At 40.8% G+C, this 22,915-nt stretch overlaps 1 protein-coding gene across 1 annotated transcript; it reads left to right on the plus strand.

The window, feature by feature from the left end:
• Nucleotides 1–20,575: 20,575 nt before the first annotated feature.
• LOC149161218 (putative disease resistance protein At4g27220) lies at nt 20,576–22,882 on the plus strand. The gene has a single exon (XM_089434812.1). The coding sequence runs from the start codon at nt 20,576–20,578 to the stop codon at nt 22,880–22,882; it is 2,307 nt and encodes a 768-aa protein (XP_089290938.1).
• Nucleotides 22,883–22,915: the final 33 nt, after the last annotated feature.

Raw genomic sequence — 22,915 nt, forward strand, 5'->3', positions numbered from 1 at the left:
GAGAATACACATCTATTACACAGCCTCAATAGAATGCCCTCATACAAAGAGAGGAGTTGCCTTCTAGGGCAAAAAACCCTAAACTAAACATAAGCTCTACCGTCAGATCATCCGCCTAATGAACGGCCTAGATTGACTAGAAATTACTATACTTTTACAAGGAAATTTTACATCTGTTTTTAGCTTCGGGGGCACTGCCCCCAAAACCCCCGCCGGGAGGGGTGTACAAACTTCCTGGGGTATACATCCAGCTAAAACAAAGATCTCTAAATAATCATGCTCCACACCCAACAGCGTGCAAGGACAACCGAGAGATACAGACAATGATGAAGATGTTGCACCAGATGAGGCATCAAGCTTTGGGCATGTGGTAAACATGTATCAGTGCTCGCAAGTAACGTGGAAGACGAACATCGAGAAGCAACCCCAAAAGCAAAATGACCATTACAATCTTAGAAGTAAGGGGGTTCCCCCTATAGTTGGGGAAGTGAAACAAAAGCTTGAATTGTTGAGGAAGGTTGATCCACCAGCTGTCCAAAAGTAGAAAATGAAAAGAAAGCCTAGGAAGACAGTGGCAGACAAGAGTACGTCCATGAGCAGCAAACTGCAGAACACTCTGCTGGATAACACGAATACCAGTCTTACCGTGGACGCCTTGGTAAGTCTACCCCCTTTAGATTACAACATTGTGGATGACATGAATAAAACTCACGCAAACATCAGTTTGTTCGAGTTGGCTAAGATCCAGAGTAAGCGGGACATCCTGCTGCGCGCACTGGGGTAGACATCAGTGGACAACACAACCTCTACAAGCAAGGGAGAAAGCACACCTCCTAGATCACTTTCAATTGTGCTAAACACACTTTGGATGGAAGAAGCAAACTCTATTTTCCCTCCATTCCTGATTTCATTCGAAATCTTCAACTGTAATGTTCACAACTATTTGGTTGATTCTAGCATGACAACCAACGTCATGCTACTCTCCATTGCTAAAAAGATCAATGCGCAGTGGAGAAAGACATCCGCTCAGATCATCCAACTTGATCGAACATTCGTACTAGCCATTGGTGAACTTCGGGATGTGATCATTCGACTATCTCATGATGACCGAGTTCACCAGTGCATAAACATTGTTTTTGTGGACATACCAGAAGCGTATGGATTACTACTCAATAGAGACTGGTCCAGCAAGTTGAACGGATGCTTTGCTACAGACTGGTCACACATGTGGCTTCCGTACAAGGGAAAAAACAATCAAATCCGGGTGTTATCCGAGAGATATATGAGGCAAAATGTCACTCCCATCAATGGTGAAAATGAATCGTTGGCCTTCGCAAAGCTCATGTTCAACAACTGCCTCTTGGAAACAATGTTGGGGTGTTATCCCGCACGGACAGCTCCAACTCCACCAGACACACATTTGGGTCTCCTTCCTTGCTCAACTGATGGAAATGAAATATGTACAGTACATTGTAACAGTAGTAGCAATAGCAGTAGCGAAAACAATAGCAGTAGTGCAAGCGCGTCGAATGGTCCATGTACAGATGAGTTTTGGACCATGTACTTCGACGGATCAAAGTCACAGGATGGCTCAAGAGCCGGGTGTGTCTTGATCGACCCAAAAAACAGGATACATTTGATTTCAAGCCGCTTGGAGTTCGAGTGCATGAACAACATTGCTGAATACGAAGCACTCGTGTTGGGCTTGCAAAAAGCCATTAGCCTCAACGTGTTTGTGCTCAAATTGGTAGGTGATTCAGAAATAGTGGTATGACAGGTACATAACACCATTCATTGTTTATCACCTCATTTCAAAAGTTACCAGCAAGAGGTATGGCGACTGATCTCTAACTTCCAAGCATTTAATATCAATGTTGTACCAAGAACGTGTAATGCAGCTGCCAATGCTTTAGCAAACGCAGCTTCTAGAATGTCACCGCTCAGGGATAGATTTACTGTTGAAAATTTGTATAGACCATCTATCCCGAATAACATAACTAATTTACGCGTATTTGATGATGATCAACAGATATTGCATTTCATTGCCAATGCTGATACCTTCAAGGATGCAGCAATAGACAAAGACAAGCACGAGCGATCTTTCCAAGCTGGGGTAGATATCAAGAAGGGACACCTCATCCCCAAAGGTGTGGTGTCATTAGAAAAAAGACTAGCAAGAACACTTCCAGGGACCAAGGAACAACAAAAACCACATCTCTACCATGATGCACGAATTGATTAACTTGGGAACATAACAAGATCCGAAGTTCGTCAATCTCGGTACATGTTGCACGCAAGAGGAGAAGCAAGCCTTTGTTTGCTTGTTCAAATAGTATCAGGATGTGCTCGCGTGGTCACATTATGATCTGAAAACTTACGACATGTGAATAATCTAACACATCGTTCCAATCAAAGAAGGGGTCAAGCCATATCAGCAGAATCTAAGGAAAGTACATCCGTCACTTGAACCCCTCATAAAGAAAGAGCTCACCAAGTTGTTGGATGCATGGATCATATACAGAGTTCATCATTCTACATGGGTTTCAAATCTTGTTCCTGTACAAAAGAAGTCTAGGGAAATCTGCTTGTGTGTTGATTTCTGGAACTTAAACGTGCCTCGGACAAAGACAACTACCCCGTGCCCTCTATGGAGCACATTTTGCAAATAGTGTCTGGGGCACATATGTTTTCTCTACTTGATGGGTTTTCAGGATATAATCAAGTTCTGGTAGCGGAAGCTGACATACTCAAAACTACCTTCCGTATCAAGTGGGGTACGTTCGCATACAGACGAATGCCATTCGGGCTCGTGAATGCAAGCACGACTTTTCAGCATGCCATGGACATCACCTTCTGTGGACTCATCGGACAAAGCGCAGTGGTGTACCTTGATGATGTGACTGTGATTTCAAGAAAATGGGAAGACCACATACGCCATTTGAAGAAAAATTTTGAGCGATGCCGGAAATATAGGATTTCCTTGAATCCCAAAAAGAGCATATTTGCAGTGTCTGAGGGGAACCTCCTTGGACACATCGTTGCCAAGAGCGGGATCAAGGTTGATCTGGATCAGGTCCGGACTATCACACAGATCCCTCACCCAGCCAACAAGAAAGCGATGCAGTCCTTCTTGGGAAAGATAAACTTCCTCCAGAAGTTTATCTCAGATTATGCACAGATAGTCAAACCAATGCAAGCCATGATCAAGAAGGATGCAGTTTACAGCTGGGGAAAGAGGGAAAAGTACACATTCACCCATATCAAGTAGGCTATTGCAGAAGCACCTGCACTCTACAACCCATATTTCAACAAATACTTCCGACTATACACCTTCGCCTCCGATGACTCATGCCTTGCAATACTCACTCATAAGGATGAAATGAATGATGAATGTCCCATCTCCTTCATGGGCACAAGCATGCAGGGACCTGAACTCAACTGTCCCTCCATTGATAAACAAGCATATGAAGTATACAAGGCAGTGAAACACTTCAGACCCTACTTGCTAAAAAACCATTGCATAGTATATGTGCCTCACCCAGCAGTCTGCTCACTGCTTGTACAACAAGATTTGGGTGAACGAAGTGTGAACTGGATGACAAGCTTGCAAGATATGATCTTGACATCAAGCCAGTTCACACTATCAAGGGTCATAGTCTCTGCAGACTCGCAACTGAGGCAGTACACGCACAGGAGGAAGAAGAAGAGCTCATTGGTTGGGAGCAAGAAATTGAAATGTATTATGTAGTGCGAGCACCACCCACTATAAACAGAAACTCTTGGTACGTAGATGTGTGCCAATACCTTGAGCAACGCACCATACCCTCTCACTTTTCCATCAAACAGAAGAGGGAATTGCATCTCAAAGCTTTAGCTTATCAGTTGGTGCACGAAGTGCTTTACAGAAAGCACAACAACATAATCTTGCTCAGGTGTTGTTGGCTTAAGGGGGCCTGACCCAGGTTTAGAGTTGTTCGCACCAACCAACAAAACCCTAACTGTTGGCCCTTTTGGCAATAACCTGCATAGCGCAGGCTGCAGTCTCACCCAAAGCAATATTGGGGGATGCTAGAACCATGTTTCTGCATCCAGGGACATGTGATAAATGGTTCTTAGTCTCTGACAATTTAGATCTGCCTTCGTGCAGATTGGTATCCTTCTAGGGCTCGTTTATGTAACTAGGTTAAAATGGCTTCTAGACCTTCGTGAAGGTCTGTGATCAGTCCTTGCAGACCTTAACTCAGGGATTTATCTATTTTCACGTATCAATAAACAACCCTAGATTTGAGTTCGCGCAGATCATTCAATTCGTCAGAAAACATAGCAGAATTAACTATTATGTTCGCGAAACAAGATAACTTCTTAAATCATGTATTAAGAAGACAGACCCTATGATTTCGCGCAACATTCATTCATTATTTCATAAAAATATATCATTAAGTGACGGAATATAACATAAACAGATTCAACAAAAATACACAATAATTCTTCAAAATATGTCTTTATTGATCTTCAATGTTCAGATTACAGACTCTTCTACCCTGCGCACTCAGATGCAGGGGTCCACACACTCAGCTGCAGACTCTACCCAAGCCTCATGCGCACTCAACTGCAGGAGCCTTCCCTTCTTCACCTAAGTACAGGAAGCAGAGGCTTCCTGCCTTAGCACTTGCCCAAGACAACAAAAACCCTTCAGCGTACCCAATTCTCCATCAAAAGTTATATCTAAGACTCGCTATGACTCAACTATTTATAGATTTCCTTCATACAATACCATGGTCCACGGACCATGGGTGAGTCTCAAAAACCGACTTAACTATCTATCCAAACAAGGGGCTAAGACCCCTTTGACACTTATCTATCTGCGTGCTCTGCATCCACATATCATGGAGACTTTACATATTTTACAAAAACATATACAAAAGTTGGGTTAAGTAACCCCAAAACTGACCCTAGGGACCCTATCCCAACAGGTGCCTGGAGGCACATGAATAAGAGAAGGTTTTGCAAGATCTGCATGATGGACCAGTCGGGAGTCACTTTGTGGGGAATACCACTACACACAAAGTTATGCGAGTCGGTTTCTATTGGCCCACATTATTCAAGGATGCACATGCGTACGCCCACAAGTGCCCAGTCTGTTAGTGATGCATCGACATAATGCGAAGGTCAGCATCCCCACTGCACCCTGTTGCAGTGATTGAACTGTTCCAACAATGGGGCCTAGACATCATCGGGGAAATTTTACCACATTCGTAAAAACAATGTCGCTACATTCTGACAGCTACTGATTACTTCACCCGGTGGACAAAAGCAGTTCCGCTCAAGCAAGTGAATGACCAAGAAGTCATCAGCATCCTCCAACAGAACATCATCTCACACTTTGGTGTTCTGGTATCACTTGTGTTTGATAGTGCAACTTATTTTTCATCTTTAAAGCTTTATGATTTTTCATTGAAAAATGGTTTTGTGCTGAAACATTCATCTAATTACTACCCACAGGGAAACAATCTCGCAGAATCCACAAACAAAAACCTTATCCATATAATAAAAAAGACTGTTTACTCTGAGAAGCATAACTAGCACTCTGCCTTGACGAATGCTTTATGGGTTGAATGCGTAACACCCAAACCCTCTCTGAATACCTCACCATACTTCCTGGTCTATGGTAAAGAAGCCATCCTACCGCCCAACATCTACTTGTCTGTGCTTCAGTTGTCTCAAGAATCCCAAGGCAAGCCTTGCATGCTAGTTCAACGTAGGATGGATACACTTCACAAACTGTAGGAAGAAAGGATGAAATCAAAAGAAAATTTTACACTCCACCAGAACCATATCAAGAGATGGTTCGACAAGAATACTACAGGGAAAGTTGACTTCGATGTTGGTGACTTAGTCTTGAAATGGGATGAAACCCATGAAGACAAAGGCAAGCATATGAAGTTTCAGTCCCTGTGGATTGGTTCGTACACAGTCCATGAGAAGCTTGGCCCACACACATACCATCTGTAATCACTTGACGGGAGGATTGAAAACCTTCCTGTCAACGACCAAGATCTCAAGCACTATTTTTAGTAGGTCGGGCCAAGCCTTGCGCCATGTACTTACTATTCCTGTTTCGTTTGTTTGGTTTTCTTAGTATCCTGCTATTTCTTGTCTTTTATAAATAAGTGCTACCCTTTACTGGATTCTGGTTTTTGAATGAGTATGTGGCTGAGATCTGAAGAGACTTGTGACACTTCAACACTTGGCCTACCCTGCGTCCGTCTTCTCTATGCTTGGTTATAACTTTCAGTGAATGAAGTCTTGACAGAAAATACGAGCCGTCTGCAAGGGAAGCTTGGGTCCAACCATGAAACTATGTCCACACTGGGAAACCCCATGCCTATACTTAGTCTTCTGCTATGTGTGATTAGGCTCATACAACTAGTAGAAACAGAGAAGAGGAAAATATAAATGAGAAAACCTGTGTCAAAGGTCTTACATGCTTCTCTGAAGGAACAACCTCTTTTGCACTCAATAAGTCAGGATCCCTCTTCTGTCCCAAAAATAAATAAGTGCCTATGCACAATCCTCTTTAAAAAATACAAAGCCAAAAGAAGAGAAAGGCTTCCTGCGCAGAGAGGTGAAGCATGCAACTCCACCGGGGTACTGTCTAGGCTCACTGATAGTGGAGCAATGTGTGTCTTCCTGTGTGTTCCTGTTTCATTTGTTTTGTTTTCTTAATATCCTGCTATTTCTGGTCTTTTGTAAATAAGTGCTACCCTTTACTGGATTCTGGTTTTTGAATGAGTATGTGGCTGAGATCTGAAGAGACTTGTGACACTTCAACACTTGGCCTGCCCTGCATCCGTCTTCTCTATGCCTGGTTATAACTTTCAGCGAATGAAGTCTTGACAGAAAATACGAGCCATCTGCAAGGGAAGCTTGGGTCCAACCATGAAACTATGTCCACACTAGGAAACCCCATGCCTATACTCAGTCTTCTGCTATGTGTGATCAGGCTCATACAACTAGTAGAAACAGAGAAGAGGAAAATATAAATGAGAAAACCTGTGTCAGAGGTCTTACATGCTTCTCTGAAGGAACAACCTCTTCTGCTCTCAATAAGTCAGGATCCCTCTTCCGTCCCAAAAATAAATAAGTGCCTATGCACAGTCCTCTTTAAAAAATACAAAGCCAAAAGAAGAGAAAGGCTTCCTATGCAGAGAGGTGAAGCATGCAACTCCACCGGGGTACTGTCCAGGCTCACTGATAGTGGAGCAATGTGTGTGTTCCTGCGTGACTCCACCGGGGTACTGTGTGTTCCTGCGTGACTCCGCAACACTAGAGATGAAAACTTATACTATGAATTTTTTTAACTCGCAAGCCAAACTACCCTTCTCGATTTCGAAACATTGTGATCAAGCTGAAACTTTTATTGTGTTTGACTGAGTTGGAAAAAGGTGAACCATGTCTATCCATGGGGTAAGTGGGAAAGCCGAAGTAACCTGCACAACGACTCAATAATCCTTGAAAGACCAAGGCCCTGTACTGTCAATGAACCAAAACAGAGAAGTTGGAATTCTACCAATGTGTCGCCAAGTGTTGTAGTGGCTACAACACCCTCCAAAATTTTGGCCTACATCCAATTACAGAGCCTCCCTTGGATTTTCACTTGATGTTTGCAAGCACTCGGGCTCACCCCGTGGGCTCATGTGAGTCTTTGCACCCTCCTTGCTTGACCGTTCAATGGAAAATGTTTTGCATGTTGGTCTTAATGCCACGCTTGCAACCATGTTCTGGTCATGCACAAGGTCCTCGCTTCGTGTGTACATGTTATATTCGCTATGTGAACATCCGTCGCACTCACACATGAAGTTGTATGCACTATCGTGCAAGCGTCGTCGCGGTCATTCAACAATCTATCACAAGCATCGTGCTTATCGCTCACACTGTCGGTCAGTCATGTTGAGCATATGTTGTCTCAATGGTTTGAGGCGTCTTGTCATCATGTCATGTTGAGTGTGTGTTTGCAAGGTCGTGTATGAACAAATTCACTCACTCACACACTTAGTCATTGTGTTGAAGTTCTGATGACCAGATCATCCTGTAATAGTTGGACCTCCACCTTGCAATCAACTCGATCGACTATCACCCAGAACATTACAGAAGTGTCCAACAAGCCATTCCAATCTATGCTACCTGCAAGTTGATCAACCAACCCTCCTGCTGGTCAACTAGAGAGTTTGACCAGGCAGTGACCCCGGGACTCACTCCCCTAAAAAATTGCACAGAAGCTGCAGACCTTGCCCGCTCCGCTGACTGAGGAAACTACGCAGACAGGGTCGGACAGGCACCTAGTGCCTGTCCCTGTCTCCCTCCAGGAATTGTGCAATTTTCCCAACCAGCCACCTAGACAGCCAGCTACTTACTCACCCAGCAAACTGTGTAGATTTTGAGCAAGCCCCTTAGCAACCCAACATTCCGCTTAGCTCAGAAATTGTGCAAAGGTGTTCAGCAGGTCAGCCTCCCAGCAATTACGTAGTTTTTCTCTCCGGCAACCCCGCAACCCACTGCTAGCTCCCTCCAGGAATTGCACAGTTTTTGCTGCCAAGCCTCCTGAAGCCCGCAGCCAGCCCCCTCCAGGAATTGCACAGTTTTTTCTATCAAGTCCCTCAGCAGCCCGCACTGCCTCCCTGTAGAAATTGCACAGATCTTCCCTCCAGTAGAGCCAGATCCCATGGATAGTCACTGCTTAGCCGGATTTCCTATCTCAGTCTCCCAGTGACTTCTGCGCAATTTTCACCAGTAGTGCTTGGAGCTCGCATCCCAGCTTGAAACTTGCCTCGCACAGTTTCGCAACCTTGTCCTCTCTCCCAGCCACCTGCATCTGAAAGAGAACGACCATGCATCATGGTAGACTAGGAGGTTTATGGATTTGATGTTGTCTCGTCATGGTGACTGTGACTGTAGATATAGGTACATGAATAGACATAACGCGATGACATATGGGATGAACAAGGAGAGTACATGTAAGAAGATGTGTTCTTGAACGAACGAATGAACGATGCATGTGAGGAGATGTGCTCGCGAACAGACAAACATGCGAGGAGAAATTTTCGTGAACAGACGAAAATGTCAAGCATGCCAAAGTACAAGCAAGGAGCAACGTGCACATACGACATCAAGTGAACCCCAATGACCATTGAAGACTCCGCACACCTTTCCATGTAGAGGTGAAGTTGTGATACACCAAGAGGACATCCATCACTCAACAGCAATGCAACTCGACATGCACACCACCACTAGCATGAACATACCAGCACTGTCATGTCGAGTAGTGTCATGAGTCATGTCAGCCACATCACTACTATGGGCCCTACTATTGTAAATCAATGTAATGTAACGTGGAAGTCCAAGGGACCCACTTGTAATCGGAAGAGTCATGTAAAGATGAAGAGTCAAATAAGTCAAACAGTCATGAGGGAAGTTGAGCAGTCACAAGGGCGAGTTTCATCCTTCGTTATAAATACCCCCTGATCCAAATGGAAAATGGCATCAACCCATGGTATTCATCCACCCATGTTATTCATCCACCCATGGAATTTAGCCATGGTATTGTAAGTGGCATCCACTCATGGTAGTTATCCACCCATGGTATTGTAAGTGACATCCACCTATGGTATTCATGCACCCATGGTATTTTCCCACGGTATTGTGACATCAACCCATGGTATTCATTGACCCATGGTATTGTGATATCCACCCATGGTATTTATTCACCCATGGAATTAACCCATGGTATTGTGACATCCACCCATGGTATTCATTCACCGATGGAATTGACCCATGGTATTGTGACATCCACCCATGATATTCATTCAGCCATGGAATTGACCCGTGGTATTGTAACTGAAAAATACTATAAGTAACAAGTCGTATTTTGTAAAAGGACAGATGGTCTGCCACAATGTAGCCTTTATAGTTATTATCGGTTTTAATAAAAAGTTCTGTTGTGGTTTTGTTTATTGGGCATTCTCCTCTTTTTCTTCTGGCATTCAAGTTTTCAGATCTTGGGGATCTCTCCCCCCAAGATCCATTTCAATTTTTTAGATCTTGGGGACCTCCCCCCAAGATTCGGATCAGTGGTATCAGAGCAGGTTACGATTCCATGGGAATGAGGGTTTCATGCATATTTCAGTTTCAAAATTTTGCAACAATATTCAACAAACTTCAGGCACGCACTGCGACCTCCATGGAGCACTTTCTTGGGCCAAGCGAGAAGAATTTTTCCTTTTTCATTTTTTTGCAGGATTTTTTTTTTGGGTGGCGAGTTTGCAGATCATATCTGAAACATTTGGTACAATGTTTACAAAAACAAATAATAGATTTGGATTCCTTGCGAAAAAACACTAAAATTCAAAATAAATAAATAAAAAATAATAATAACAAAATAAAATCGGCCAAATCGGAGTCTGGATGAGGGAGATATCGCTGATTTAAAATCAGCTATGTTGTAGAATTTTTTTCTAACGACAACTGGTGGACGGCAACTCTCCTATCATTTTTTGAAGTTTTTGTGCAGAATTTCAGAAAAAGGATTGTAGATCTGAGCTCCTCTTGAAAAATCACCCAATTAAAAAAAAATGGGTCTAATCAGAGTTCGGATGTGGGAGATATCGCTCATTTAAAATCAACTATTTTTTCAAAACTTTTGTGACGGTGGAAAAAATTGCAGCGCGAATCAGAGATTCTAGGGTGTCCAGATAAGGATTTCCAACACATGGGAAGATGCAAAATGGTCCTTCTACTTCCAAAAACAGGTTATAATAAATATTCTGAGTTATATTGACTGAGTTATGTCCATTTTAATTCCAGAGCAACATTTGGAGCGGGTTCCCGTTGGAGACGTGCGCTCCCACCCCAATTTAGTAGGCACTTGCTTCACATTCATCAGTTTCAGCATAGTAGCATTCGACTTGGGTTATTTGGAGACGTGCCCTCCCACCCCAGGCTATGTAGGCACCTGCTACTTCATCAACAACCAACATCATGGTTATGGGTCAACTGCACAAAATCCTTGTCATCGAAGTCCATTTGCTAGGTTGCACATTGTTAGTATCACAGTTGGTCACAAGCATTACAGGGTATCTCTATCCTCGGATCTTCGTTTGTCATGGTTATGGGTCATCCACAAAACCAAACTTCATCGAAGTCCATTTGCTAGGCCACACACTGTCAGTATCATAGTTGGTCACAAGCATTACAGGGTATCTCTATCCTCAGATCTTCTTTCATCATGGTTATGGGTCATCCACAAACCCACACTTCATCGAAGTCCATTTGCTAGGCCGCACGTTGTCATTATCACTATTGGTCACAAGCATTACAGGGTATCTCTATCCTCGGATCTTCGTTCATCATGGTTATGGGTTAACCACATAAAACCCTTCTCTTCAGTGGCTCTTCATATTCAACAAAGGCTTCGCAGGAGGGAACTTCACGCAATGGGGACCATTGCTTCTTAAGGAGGGAGGAATGATCCAAATGGAAAATGGCATCAACCCATGGTATTCATCCACCCATGTTATTCATCCACCCATGTTATTCATCCACCCATGGAATTTACCCATGGTATTGTAAGGGGCATCCACTCATGGTATTTATCCACCCATGGTTTTGTAAGTGACATCAACCCATGGTATTCATTCACCCATGGTATTGTGACATCAACCCATGGTATTCATTCACCCATGGTATTGTGACATCAACCCATGGTATTCATTCAACCATGGAATTGACCCATGGTATTGTGACATCCGCCCATGGTATTCATTCACCCATGGAATTAACCCATGGTATTGTGACATCCGCCCATGGTATTCATTCACCCATGGAATTGATCCGTGGTATTGTGACATCCACCCATAGTAATCATTCACCCATGGAATTGACTCGTGGTATTGTAACTGAAAAATACTATAAGTAACAAGTCGCATTTTGTAAAAGGACAGATGGTTCGCCACAATGTAGCCTTTATAGTTATTATCGGTTTTAATAAAAAGTTTCTTTGTGGTTTTGTTTATTTGGCATTCTCCTCTTTTTCTTCTGGCAATTCAAGTTTTCAGATCTTGGGGGTCTCTCTCCCCAAGATCCATTTCAATTTTTTAGATCTTGGGGGCCTCCCCCCAAGATCCGGATCACCCCCTCATTTGTACATGAAAAGGACTTTTCACCTAGCTCCTCCCGCATAACCTTGAGAGTCTGTAGTCTTTTCTTTGAGGAGCGAGGAGTGGCTCCAATGCCCCTTTCACGTGGTTAGTGATGTATGGTGTATCGATGTGTCTTGGAACTTTCGCTTAATTCAAAAGCCTGATAACAGGCCAACATGTTTTCACACATGTGTTCTAACTATTTGTAAGATTAAACTTGAACACTTGTAATACATGTTTCTTTAACCTGTGTTAAACAATTGACCTCATTCATTTTCTCTAATACATATAATTATGAAAATGTGTTGTATAAGTTGTTAACATTGTCTTGTCCGTGTTGGTTACCTCCACGGACATCAGACAAAACCTTTCATATAAACTTGTTATAACGATCGTCGCACTCGCGCAGGCTGCTCTATTGGGTGTTGTATGTGCTATATTCCTGTGTGTGTTGTGACTTCCGCATCAGTGTGGACTGCTCCTCCAGAAGTTGTGCATGTCCTGTTGTGTTGTGTGTCTCTGACAGAGTTGGGATTTTCTCCCCATCGACTAGAGACTCACTTCCATCTTCTCTCTCTACTGTGAAAGAACCTTGACACAAGTAACACTATCATTCACTAGGAACGTGAACCTCGAAGACAAAGTAGACCACTCTCTCGTGCTGACAAGCAAGAGCTAAGGCAAACATTTAAGATAATGGAAATCGGGCCATCATACTTGATGGGACTCCTACACCAAACGGTGTGAGGTCTAGTTGGGACTTCATACCGGGGAGATCCCCTGAATGTTGGTGGGTCCAACACCGTTAACATCTTCCTGTATTGTAAACATTCCTTTATTTTTATATCCCCATCTAAGGATATCCGTGCCTTTAGAAATCGTTATCCTTCTATAGTTGACCTCCTTGTCATATGCTACCCATTGGGGAGAATCTGGAGCATTGGGCCAATGTTGTCTACTTTTCCACTCTCACCAGGTTGATCTGGCACCTGAGCCCCAAAACTTATTCATTGTCAGGTTTGCAGATCGGTTAGTGAATAGGAATATCTCAGGAAGGTATTGACGAATAATTAAATTTTCCCTCTATTTCCATGCATCTTACCAAAACATCACTTTGTCTCCCCCCCTGATCTCCCAGAAGTTGTGATTACGTATCAGGTCCCGGTTTTCTGCTGCTAGGTTCCATATTGTAGATCCTCTTGGTGTACCCCGTGTTCTCAGTCTCCCTTTCGTAGATGGTGGCATTCTGTATTTCCTCTCCTAGATCAGCTTCCATAGGTAATTTCCTCCCTGAATCCATCTCCACCATAGCTTTGCTCCCATGACTTGATTTAGAGTATAGGGATCTTTGAGACCCAGACCCCCTGCCAGTCTGGGTTTGGTTAAACAATTCCAAGATAGGAGGGCCCATTTCTTGGATTTTTGTGCCCCTTGCCAAAGGAATCTCTTGAAAATATTTGTCATTTCAGTGAAAGAGGTTTTGGGTGCAACAAGTCCTGAGAGTTGATAGATGGGGATCGATTGCAGCACTGCTTTCAGGATAATTACTCTACTCGCCATGTTGAGGGCTCGAAAGGACCATATTTGAAGGTGGGCTTGTAGATGATCAAGAAGAGCCTTCCAGCTTGAAACTCTGAGGGAGTTGAAGCTGAGGGGAATACCCAAGTATTTTGAGGGTAGGGAGCTAATATAAAAATCCAATATTCTAGCCAGAAAGGATTGAGACTAAACAGTGCTGTTAAAGAAAAAAATATCCAACTTTTCTTTATTAATTTGAGTTCCCAAAGCTTTCATGAAGTCTTGAAGAATGATCAAGAGGAATCTTGCCTCTTTGAGAGTGACTTGGCAGAACATCATGGTGTCATCAACAAACTGTTGATGTGTTAAGGGGAGATCATTCCCCCACAGGCACGACCCTTTGAATTGACCTTCTTGAACCTTCGTTTTTATATATCTCCCAAGACCTTCCGCCGCTAGGATAAACAGGAAAGGGGAGATCGGGTCTCCTTGTCTAAGCCCCTGGGAGGCATTGAAGGTTTGAGTAGGGGAGCCATTGAGGAGGATAGAGAACACCAGAGAGGATATAAGGGAGGATATCCACTTAATCCATCTAGGGTCAAAGTGAAAGGCTTGAAGGACATGCAGAAGGTAAGTCCAACTTAGATGGTCATAGGCTCTAGATAGACCCAACTTAATCATCATGCCTTTTGATCAGAGGCTTTTGAGGGAGTGGATGGCTTCTTGAGCCGTAACTATACCATCTATGATTTGGCGACCCTTGTCAAAGCCGGTCTACTCTAGGGATACTAAAGCCGAGAGAATTGGTTTAAGAAGATTCACCATGATTGTAGAGAGGATTTTATAGATAACATTACATAAGGGTATAGGCCTGAAGCCCCGAGGCTCTTCAAAATGTTTAGTTTTAGGGATTAAAGCTATAAAAGTAGAGTTGAGGGCTAGATGTACCTTCCTTGACCTTCTGGATTCTTCTACCACCTCCAGGATGTCTTTGCCCATAATTGACCAGGCTGCGTAGAAGAATTCTACAGTGAATCCATCTAGTCCTGACGCTTTGTTTTTGGCCAAACCTTTGACCACCTCCTCCTTTACTTTAGGTCTACTGCTCCTGCGAACTTCCCAATTACATCCCAGGTTGATCCATCGGATCTGACTGTCTTTGGCCTTGGTTAGCCATGTATTGCTGGAACGTTTCTCTATACAGTTTCTTTTGGTCTTCTGGCATAAATCTTTCATCTAGGTGTCACCACTCGTTCAAAAGCCTATTCAGAACTGCTTCCTTCGTGCTTAGCTCCTCCTTGGATGCATCGACACCCATTGCAGTAAGATCAATTGATTGTTCTTGTTCCTCTTTGTCTGACAGTTCTGTTTTGGCTTTCCTCTTTGGTGTGGTTGTTGATTTGGATGGATCTCGGTCTTGGTCCAGGTCCTCTGGTAGTTCTGCCTCTTTTGAGGTTTCCCCTTCCTCCTGCAGCACTTCAAACCTGTTCTGGCTTACCCCTTTCTTTTGATGGTTGGAGCCTTGATTTTGCTGCACCTTTATGTTCTTCTTTTTGTGTGGAATCTCCTTAAACCCCTCATTCTTGTCTTGTGGTGAGGTTTGTTCCTACGACAACGTCAGCTCTTCCAAACCAGATTTTTTCAGTGGGCATGCTTTGTACAGATGACCATACTCATGACATCGGCGACAACGAAATGGTATGTGCTCATAATCCAGAGGTTGCTGCCAAACCTCGTCTTGGTATTCCATTTCCACTGATTCTGGGAGGGGTTTCGAGATATTCATATAAACACAGATGCGTGCATAGGATGTATATCTTCCCCTACGAGTAGACTCTGCTATTTTCACAAATCTGCTGATTGAGTTTCTGATACCTTCCAAGATTTCAGGGTCCCAGAAATAAATTGGTAGGGCATAGAGGCGAACCCAGACAAGAGCTGCAAGGAATTGCTCCCTGTCTGGGTTGTAGCATTCCTCCTAGTATCTCATGAAGAGACCTGCATTGTGGTAGAAATAAGGGCCATTTTCGAAAACTCTTTCCTTATCTTACAGATTCGAGAAAATTACTGTAAAAAATTTTCTGGCTCCCAACTTTAGTTCTATATGGCCTTTTGGATGCCATCTCTGTTGGATCCATTTGATCAGATCCTTTTCCATTGGGCAAATGCCAATAAACTTGCAGATCATAGCATGGTCTTTCATATAGATGCTATATTTCTCTAATTTATTCATTGGGATCACGAATCGAGGTTTCTTGGTTGCTCTATGGAGGTATTGCCCTCAGATTCATGCCTACCACTAGGATCTGAAAACAGGGCCAGCGATAGGGCCGACATTCTCAGGGGAGCCAGGTTGATTGCGTGGATTACCGCTTGAATCTCTAGCGGCTACACTGTCATAAGAGGGGATCGCTCCCCTCCCCCTTTCCGGGGCTCTCATCGCCCCTGTCAGATTCAGACTTTGTCGTATCGATGGCAAGGTGATCAGGGTGGCTTCAACGTTCGAGCAGGTTCACGAAACCCTAGTAGAGCTCCGATATTATTCTTCCATTCATTAAAAATACATTTTCAAAAATTTAAAAATTACACCCACCATCAATGTCACAAAAATCCACTACTTTATAACATTACAATATTAATACAGAGAATTTTCTATCACATTCCATATCCTTAATCCAGTCAAGTCTGACTAGCTGGTCAAAGTTAGAGGTTACATAGTCAAATATAGCCGTTAGTCCAGGCCCATATAGTCGTTTCCTAGTCAAGCTTAGCTATTGGAAGATCTACTCTCCCTATTTAACATGTAGCCATGATCTGATTATTCAACTTGTTCGGACAATGAACCACACTCGTTGTTCGAAACATGTTGACAATTATATCATAATGTGATTTACGCCGACAAAATATTCTCATAATATTGTGAGTTGTCCATCGCCATCAAGAGGTAGAATTGTCGTTCTTCATCTACATTAAGAATACAATTGTGAATTTCCATAACCAATTGCAGGTTGTCCATCACCATATGGAAACATGATGATCTAAATAAAGGTGAGAGATTCTAATAATTACTGCTATATTTTATTTTTTCATCTTTTGCTATTTGTTTCCCATGGCACTCATTTTTTTTATTGGGAAGGTGTGCATATATGATGGTGATATCATGTTGTAAATTTTACATCTAAATTTCAAGCCTTCTCATAAAGGTGGGAAGGAATTTAAAAATGCATGTCTATACTTTTAGGTAATACTATTGTTGTTATTATATATTTGAAGTTATAAGTAAAGACGTAAAAGTATTTTTATAATTTAGTTGATTTAAATAATTGGTGATTCAAATGAGATTAGTTCCTTCTCTTGTTATATCATATACCATGTGTAGTCGAGTTGAGTAAGAAGATTTTAAGTCTCCAATGATATGCATCCAAAGGAAATGATGGTTTGGTGATAAGAATGGATTGTCTTTGGGATATGTTGTGGGAGTTTGAAAGATGGACAATGCAATTTTTGTAACTTCACACTAAATCTTATTTAATCAATCCAAGTTTGCTTGCATCAAATCCACTTCACTTCAAACATTGCTAACATAGTCATGGATCCCAAGCTTCTAGACACTAGGGTATCATTGACACACATGTATTTGTGGAAAACACTCATGGTAATGTGGCAATCCTCTTCTACTCCACAATGTTATAGATATCCTCATGCATGTTGCTTAATTATTCATAAGCCTTAAATATAACCACTATTTAGTATTGTTGTTAACAAATCCAATTTTAGAAAGGAAGATTGTTTCCTTAAGCATGCAAATCATCATAATCATAAAATAAATCTTCAACAATACAGCTACTACCATTACTACTTACATGATGTGAAGGTGAATTACAAGTTTTTAAATCCTTTTAAACCTCTATGAGGCTTATAACCATTAAAATATCTCGTATCATATAAACATATCGTGATTCTAACTAAACTTATCTTTTGATTTATTTGTTTGTATTTTCTTTACTTATATAAAACTATTTTATTTATTCACTTTGATACATATTAAATATTGTGAATAAAATTATTAATACTATAAAGTATAGAAGCTTGTACATCAAAGTATAAAAATACAAGAAGCTTGTACATCAAAATATAAAAATACAAAAAATATAAGAAAATATGAAACAAAATTAGATAAAATGGAAATATTTAATTAAATGCATTCTATTAAACAAAGACAATAATTTTAGTGAAAATAAGTAAATTGTTAAACAAAAATTAAATAGAATGAACTTTTCCTTATAAACTAAAGATTAAATGGGTTATAAATAATCTTATAGATTCCCATAGGCATTTTGTAATGTTTTGAAAGACAATATAAGACTAGGTGAGTTGTACACAAGACAATCACAAAATTTCTTAACTCTTTTAAAGTTTAAAAGACTATGTTGAATTGATAAGAAACTTGATCAAGTACCACCTAAGCATATCATATTCTTGTGGATTTGTAATATCCCTCCCCTTAATAATAAATAATAAATAATATATTATTATTTATTATTTATTATTAAGGGGAATCTTCCTCACCATCTATTAAATAGAACAACATTGGAAGGGGAACCACATGCACACACTCCATGTGTCTACATGCAACTTTCTTTTGATTTTTAGCTTTCTTGTTTTATTTCCTTCTTTTTGATAGTTTTTTTGTTTTATTTCTATTTATTCTTATTTAGAGTTATTTAGAGTTTTAGTATGGTTATTACTATTTTTATTTATATATATTTTTAATATGATTTATTATTTAACATCTATGATTTATTATTTTTATTATTTATTATTAAGTGATTTATTTATTATTATTATTTCTATTATTAATTATTATTTATTTATTATTTTTATTATTTATTATTTATTATTAAGGGGAGGGATATTACAGGATTATTTTTCCAACATTGTATTCAAGTAAATATAATAATCTATACTTTGTTAGCTCAATTTGTAAATTGATATAAAGGGATTGGAATGGAGATAGAAGCTATAGAATAATTGCAAGTCATTTTCTATGAAATTCATTGTACAAATTATTAGTTTTGATAACATTATTGGAAGTCACTTTTCTATGTTATTCATTGTGCAAATTACTAGTTTTGATAACAATATTTTGCTCTATGTAAGATAAGCTTCCTTTTTCATTTCATATATTCTTTCTTATATATAATTTTATTTTTGTTATATTGAAAAATATATTCTTTAATATAAGAAAATTATATAATTTTTTTTATTTAAATTGGAATTGAAAAATATTCCTTTTAAATAAAAATAAAATAAAAACTTAATTAAAAAATAATATTTACTCTAATAAAAAATAAAAATAAAAATATATTTGAATTAAAAACATTATAAATATTTATAAATTATAATTTAGAAGTGCTCTACCACCTCCTAAAAATATGGTAATAGCAATAAGAGTGGCCTGAAATACAATAACAAATGCAATATAATGGTGAGCTTATTACAAATTTTCAGGAAATATCTTCACCAATGAGTCATCTTTCTACATTATCAATTGCAATAAAAAATTGAAATAAAAAAATGTGGTTTAATAATTTGGTACCTATACACTTTATAATACATCTCTAATACATCATAGTTTGATGTCTTAATCTTAACTATAATATATGTGCAATCCTCAGTCACCAGCCATCACCTTATTATCTCGTTTTACCCACCTTATACAATTAAAACTTTTTTTTATTGAAATTAATTTATAAAAAATATTATAATTTTAATTAAAAAATATTTATAATTTAATTGAAAATAAATAGATTTAAGTTCTTCAGCCATCACCTTATTATCTCGTTTTACCCACCTTATACAATTAAAACTTTTTTTTATTGAAATTAATTTATAAAAAATATTATAATTTTAATTAAAAAATATTTATAATTTAATTGAAAATAAATAGATTTAAGTTCTTTTCAAAGTAAGCGAGTTGATGGATAATCTTAACAAAATCCAACGTAATATATAATATATTTCGTTGTCGTTTGTCCCCACCCATCCCTTTCTTATCTCATTCAAGAAAATGACACCCACCACTCACTTCATAGTGGACCACAGATTTTTTTTGGAAGAGGGGCGTGGATTACTTTTACAACTTTGTCAACTTAGTGCAGTAATAAGGAAGGTGCATGGAAATTCAATAATGCTCCTTTTAAGTCGCTTTAAGTCGCTTTCATGCCCACGTTCAATTTCATGCATGCCCAAGTTCAATTTGATGCCCACGTTCAAGAAACGACAGTTCCACCTCTCATTCCTAATAACTACTAGAAGTTGAATTTTTCTCAAGAGAAGTGGGAATTTTGAGTGCGGCCCAAGTTCCAACTATTGAAAATTTTCTTTTCAGTCGCTTTCATGCCCACGCTCAAGTAACGTTAGACCTCCCCACTCATAATAATGACAAGGGGGGCAAAAAATAATTTTAAACATCCCCATTCATAATAATGACAGCAAGTAGGGCCAAAAAAAAGTTAAAACAAGTGGGAGTTTTGAGTGCGGCCCAACTATTGAAAATTTTATTTTTTACTTCTCTCCAGGGGCAGCTGAGTTGCTTCACAGCTACTGAGTAAGAACGAAAGCTGAGCTGTCAGATCAAGTTAATTTCCAGCTGTTTGAGAGCGAATTTCTCTGAACGTCACTGTGAAAACGAGGTGAACCAGAACTGCGAAATAAATCCACACACCCTCTGCATAGCCTTGGCGCAATTTGAGCGAAGAGAAATCTTAATCTCGCTGGTGATTTAGCCCTGGGAAGAGCAATCTTAATTTTGCCTTGAAAGTTTGATTTGGGATTCACGCGCTGTATATCTCTTGAAGCCAATGGCCGGCGTTAGTACTGCTACTGGATTTGCAGCCAATGTGTCGAGCAATATTTTGAGTGGCCTTTGGAACAAAGTTGCTCAGGTTGTCAAAGACATTATTTCTTTGCCTCAAGCTGTCGCTGAAATGGAAGATCAGGCTCAACGTCTGGACAATGTAATACATGGTATAAACGAGAAGCTGGCTCAAGAACAAAAACCCCCTCAAATAATAGTTAAGGCTTGGCTGGACAAGGCGAGACAGGCCATTGAAAGTTCAGGATCTATCGGCAACGAGTACCAGCAACGAAGAAATTGTGTGAGTTGCTGCCCAAACTGCTTCTCCCGCTATGAAATCAGCAAACGTGTTGGAGATTGGAAAGTGGAAGTTGCTCAACTCCACTCAGAGAAGGAGGCCGATTTTCCAGCCAACGGAGAATACGGTGAGCTTACTCCGCCGACCCAGATGCCGATCCAGACCCCAAAGTTTTTTGGAAATGGAATAGAAGCTGCACAGTCGGAGCTTGAGAGTCTGTTAATTGAAGACATGAGCGTTCGAGTTATCGGTGTGTGCGGCATGGGGGGTATCGGTAAGACGTCGCTGCTTCAGACCATCAACAACAGCGACAAGGTACGCCAATCATTTAACCCCATCATTTGGGTCACCGTCTCCAAAGATCCCAAGATCTTAAATCTCCAAAAGTGCATTGCTGGTAGATTAAACATAACATTACCAGATGAATGTGATTTTGAAGGGCGAAAATCTGCACTGTACTCATATTTAAAGGATAAGAATTTTCTCCTTATTCTTGATGATATATGGGAGAGTCTGGAGCTTCAAAGCCTGGGAGTGTCATTGAATGACACAGCTTCTAAAATTGTTCTGTCCACCCGGAGTACAGCTGTTTGTGCGCGAATGGGAGTGGATGAGATCATCAGCGTGAAACCGCTGTCAGATGATGAGGCTTGGCAACTGTTTTGTAGCGGAGCTTTTCGGCATGGGAAAGTTCCACAGGAACTGGAAGACATTGCCAGGAAAGTAGCCGGGGAATGCAAAGGTTTGCCCCTTGCTATAAATGTAATTGCTGCTGCAATGCGAAACAATAGCTATCAACATGAGTGGGAGCATGCTTTACAGCAAATGCAAAACCTGGAGGAGACCTTCTATGGCACGCACGATGAAATTGAAAAAAAATTATTTCAGCGCCTCAAGTTGAGCTATAATGTTCTTCCAGAGTATATGAAGATTTGCTTTCTATATTTTGCAGCTTATCCTGAAGATGAAGAAATCGAGGTCGAAGAAATTATAGACCTCTGGGTGGCAGAAGGTCTGGTCAAAGGCAGCGGAGAGAATTATTTGGCTGACACTGCGCACAGTTTTCTCAACGACTTGAGTGATCGCTGTTTGATTGAGGTGGTAAGCAAGGATCATGTGGGAAGGATTCGGATTGTGAAAATACATGATGTTCTTCGCGATCTGGCGATTCGGGTTGCGGAGAACGAACACAGGTGTTATTTTAAAGAAGCCGGACGGGGCGTGAGCAATTTTCCCTCAGAGGAAGTCGTGGGCGAGGGCTGTGACAAATTGTCGCTGATGAGTAATAATCTACAATCCCTCCCGACAACATTCGCATGCTCGTCCCTCTCAGTTCTCCTGTTGAGGGGGAATCGTGGTATTAAGGAAGTTCCTGGAAGCTTCTTGAACGAGTTGCCCTCACTGAGGGTCCTCGATCTTAGTTACACTGGCATAGAGTCTCTGCCGCCCTGCATCGGAAATCTGAAGCATCTTGCCTCCCTCCAACTAAAGGGAACGGGCATTTGTGAATTGCCTGAAAGCATTGGCGACCTGAAGGAGCTACAATTCTTGAATCTTAACGGTTGTAATCAATTACGGTGTCTTCCCGATAGGATAAGTGAGCTCAAACGGCTGAGGGCCCTCGACATAAGAGGATGCAGCAGTTTGGAGCATCTTCCGCGTGGGATCTCGCAATTGGTTTCACTGGAAAGATTGGAGATGTATATTGCATTGGAGTTCGAGGAGGAGGAGGCAAATGCAGAAAGAAAGAATGCTTGTTTAAAGGACCTGCAAACTTTGAGCCGTCTCAGGGTTTGCGAGGTAAAGATAAAATCGGCAGTTAAAGAGGGGTTTTTCGGAAATTGGTCAAAAATGAGAGATCTGTCTCTGGATTGTAAGGATGCAAATGGTCAAGATTACCTTCCGCAGGATATGCAGGCAATGAAAGATCTAGAAAGTTTGACTCTTGAAGGATGCGATGTGGAGCGACTGCCGAGTTGGGTGACTCAATTCCGAAAGCTCGCATTGCTTTAGCTAGATGGATGTAAGGAGTTGAAATATCTCCGG

This window comes from Pinus tabuliformis, chromosome 5_2 (assembly GCF_031772625.1).
Source record: "Pinus tabuliformis cultivar Carrire ecotype Pingquan chromosome 5_2, CPIR1, whole genome shotgun sequence".
NCBI lineage: Eukaryota > Viridiplantae > Streptophyta > Pinopsida > Pinales > Pinaceae > Pinus > Pinus tabuliformis.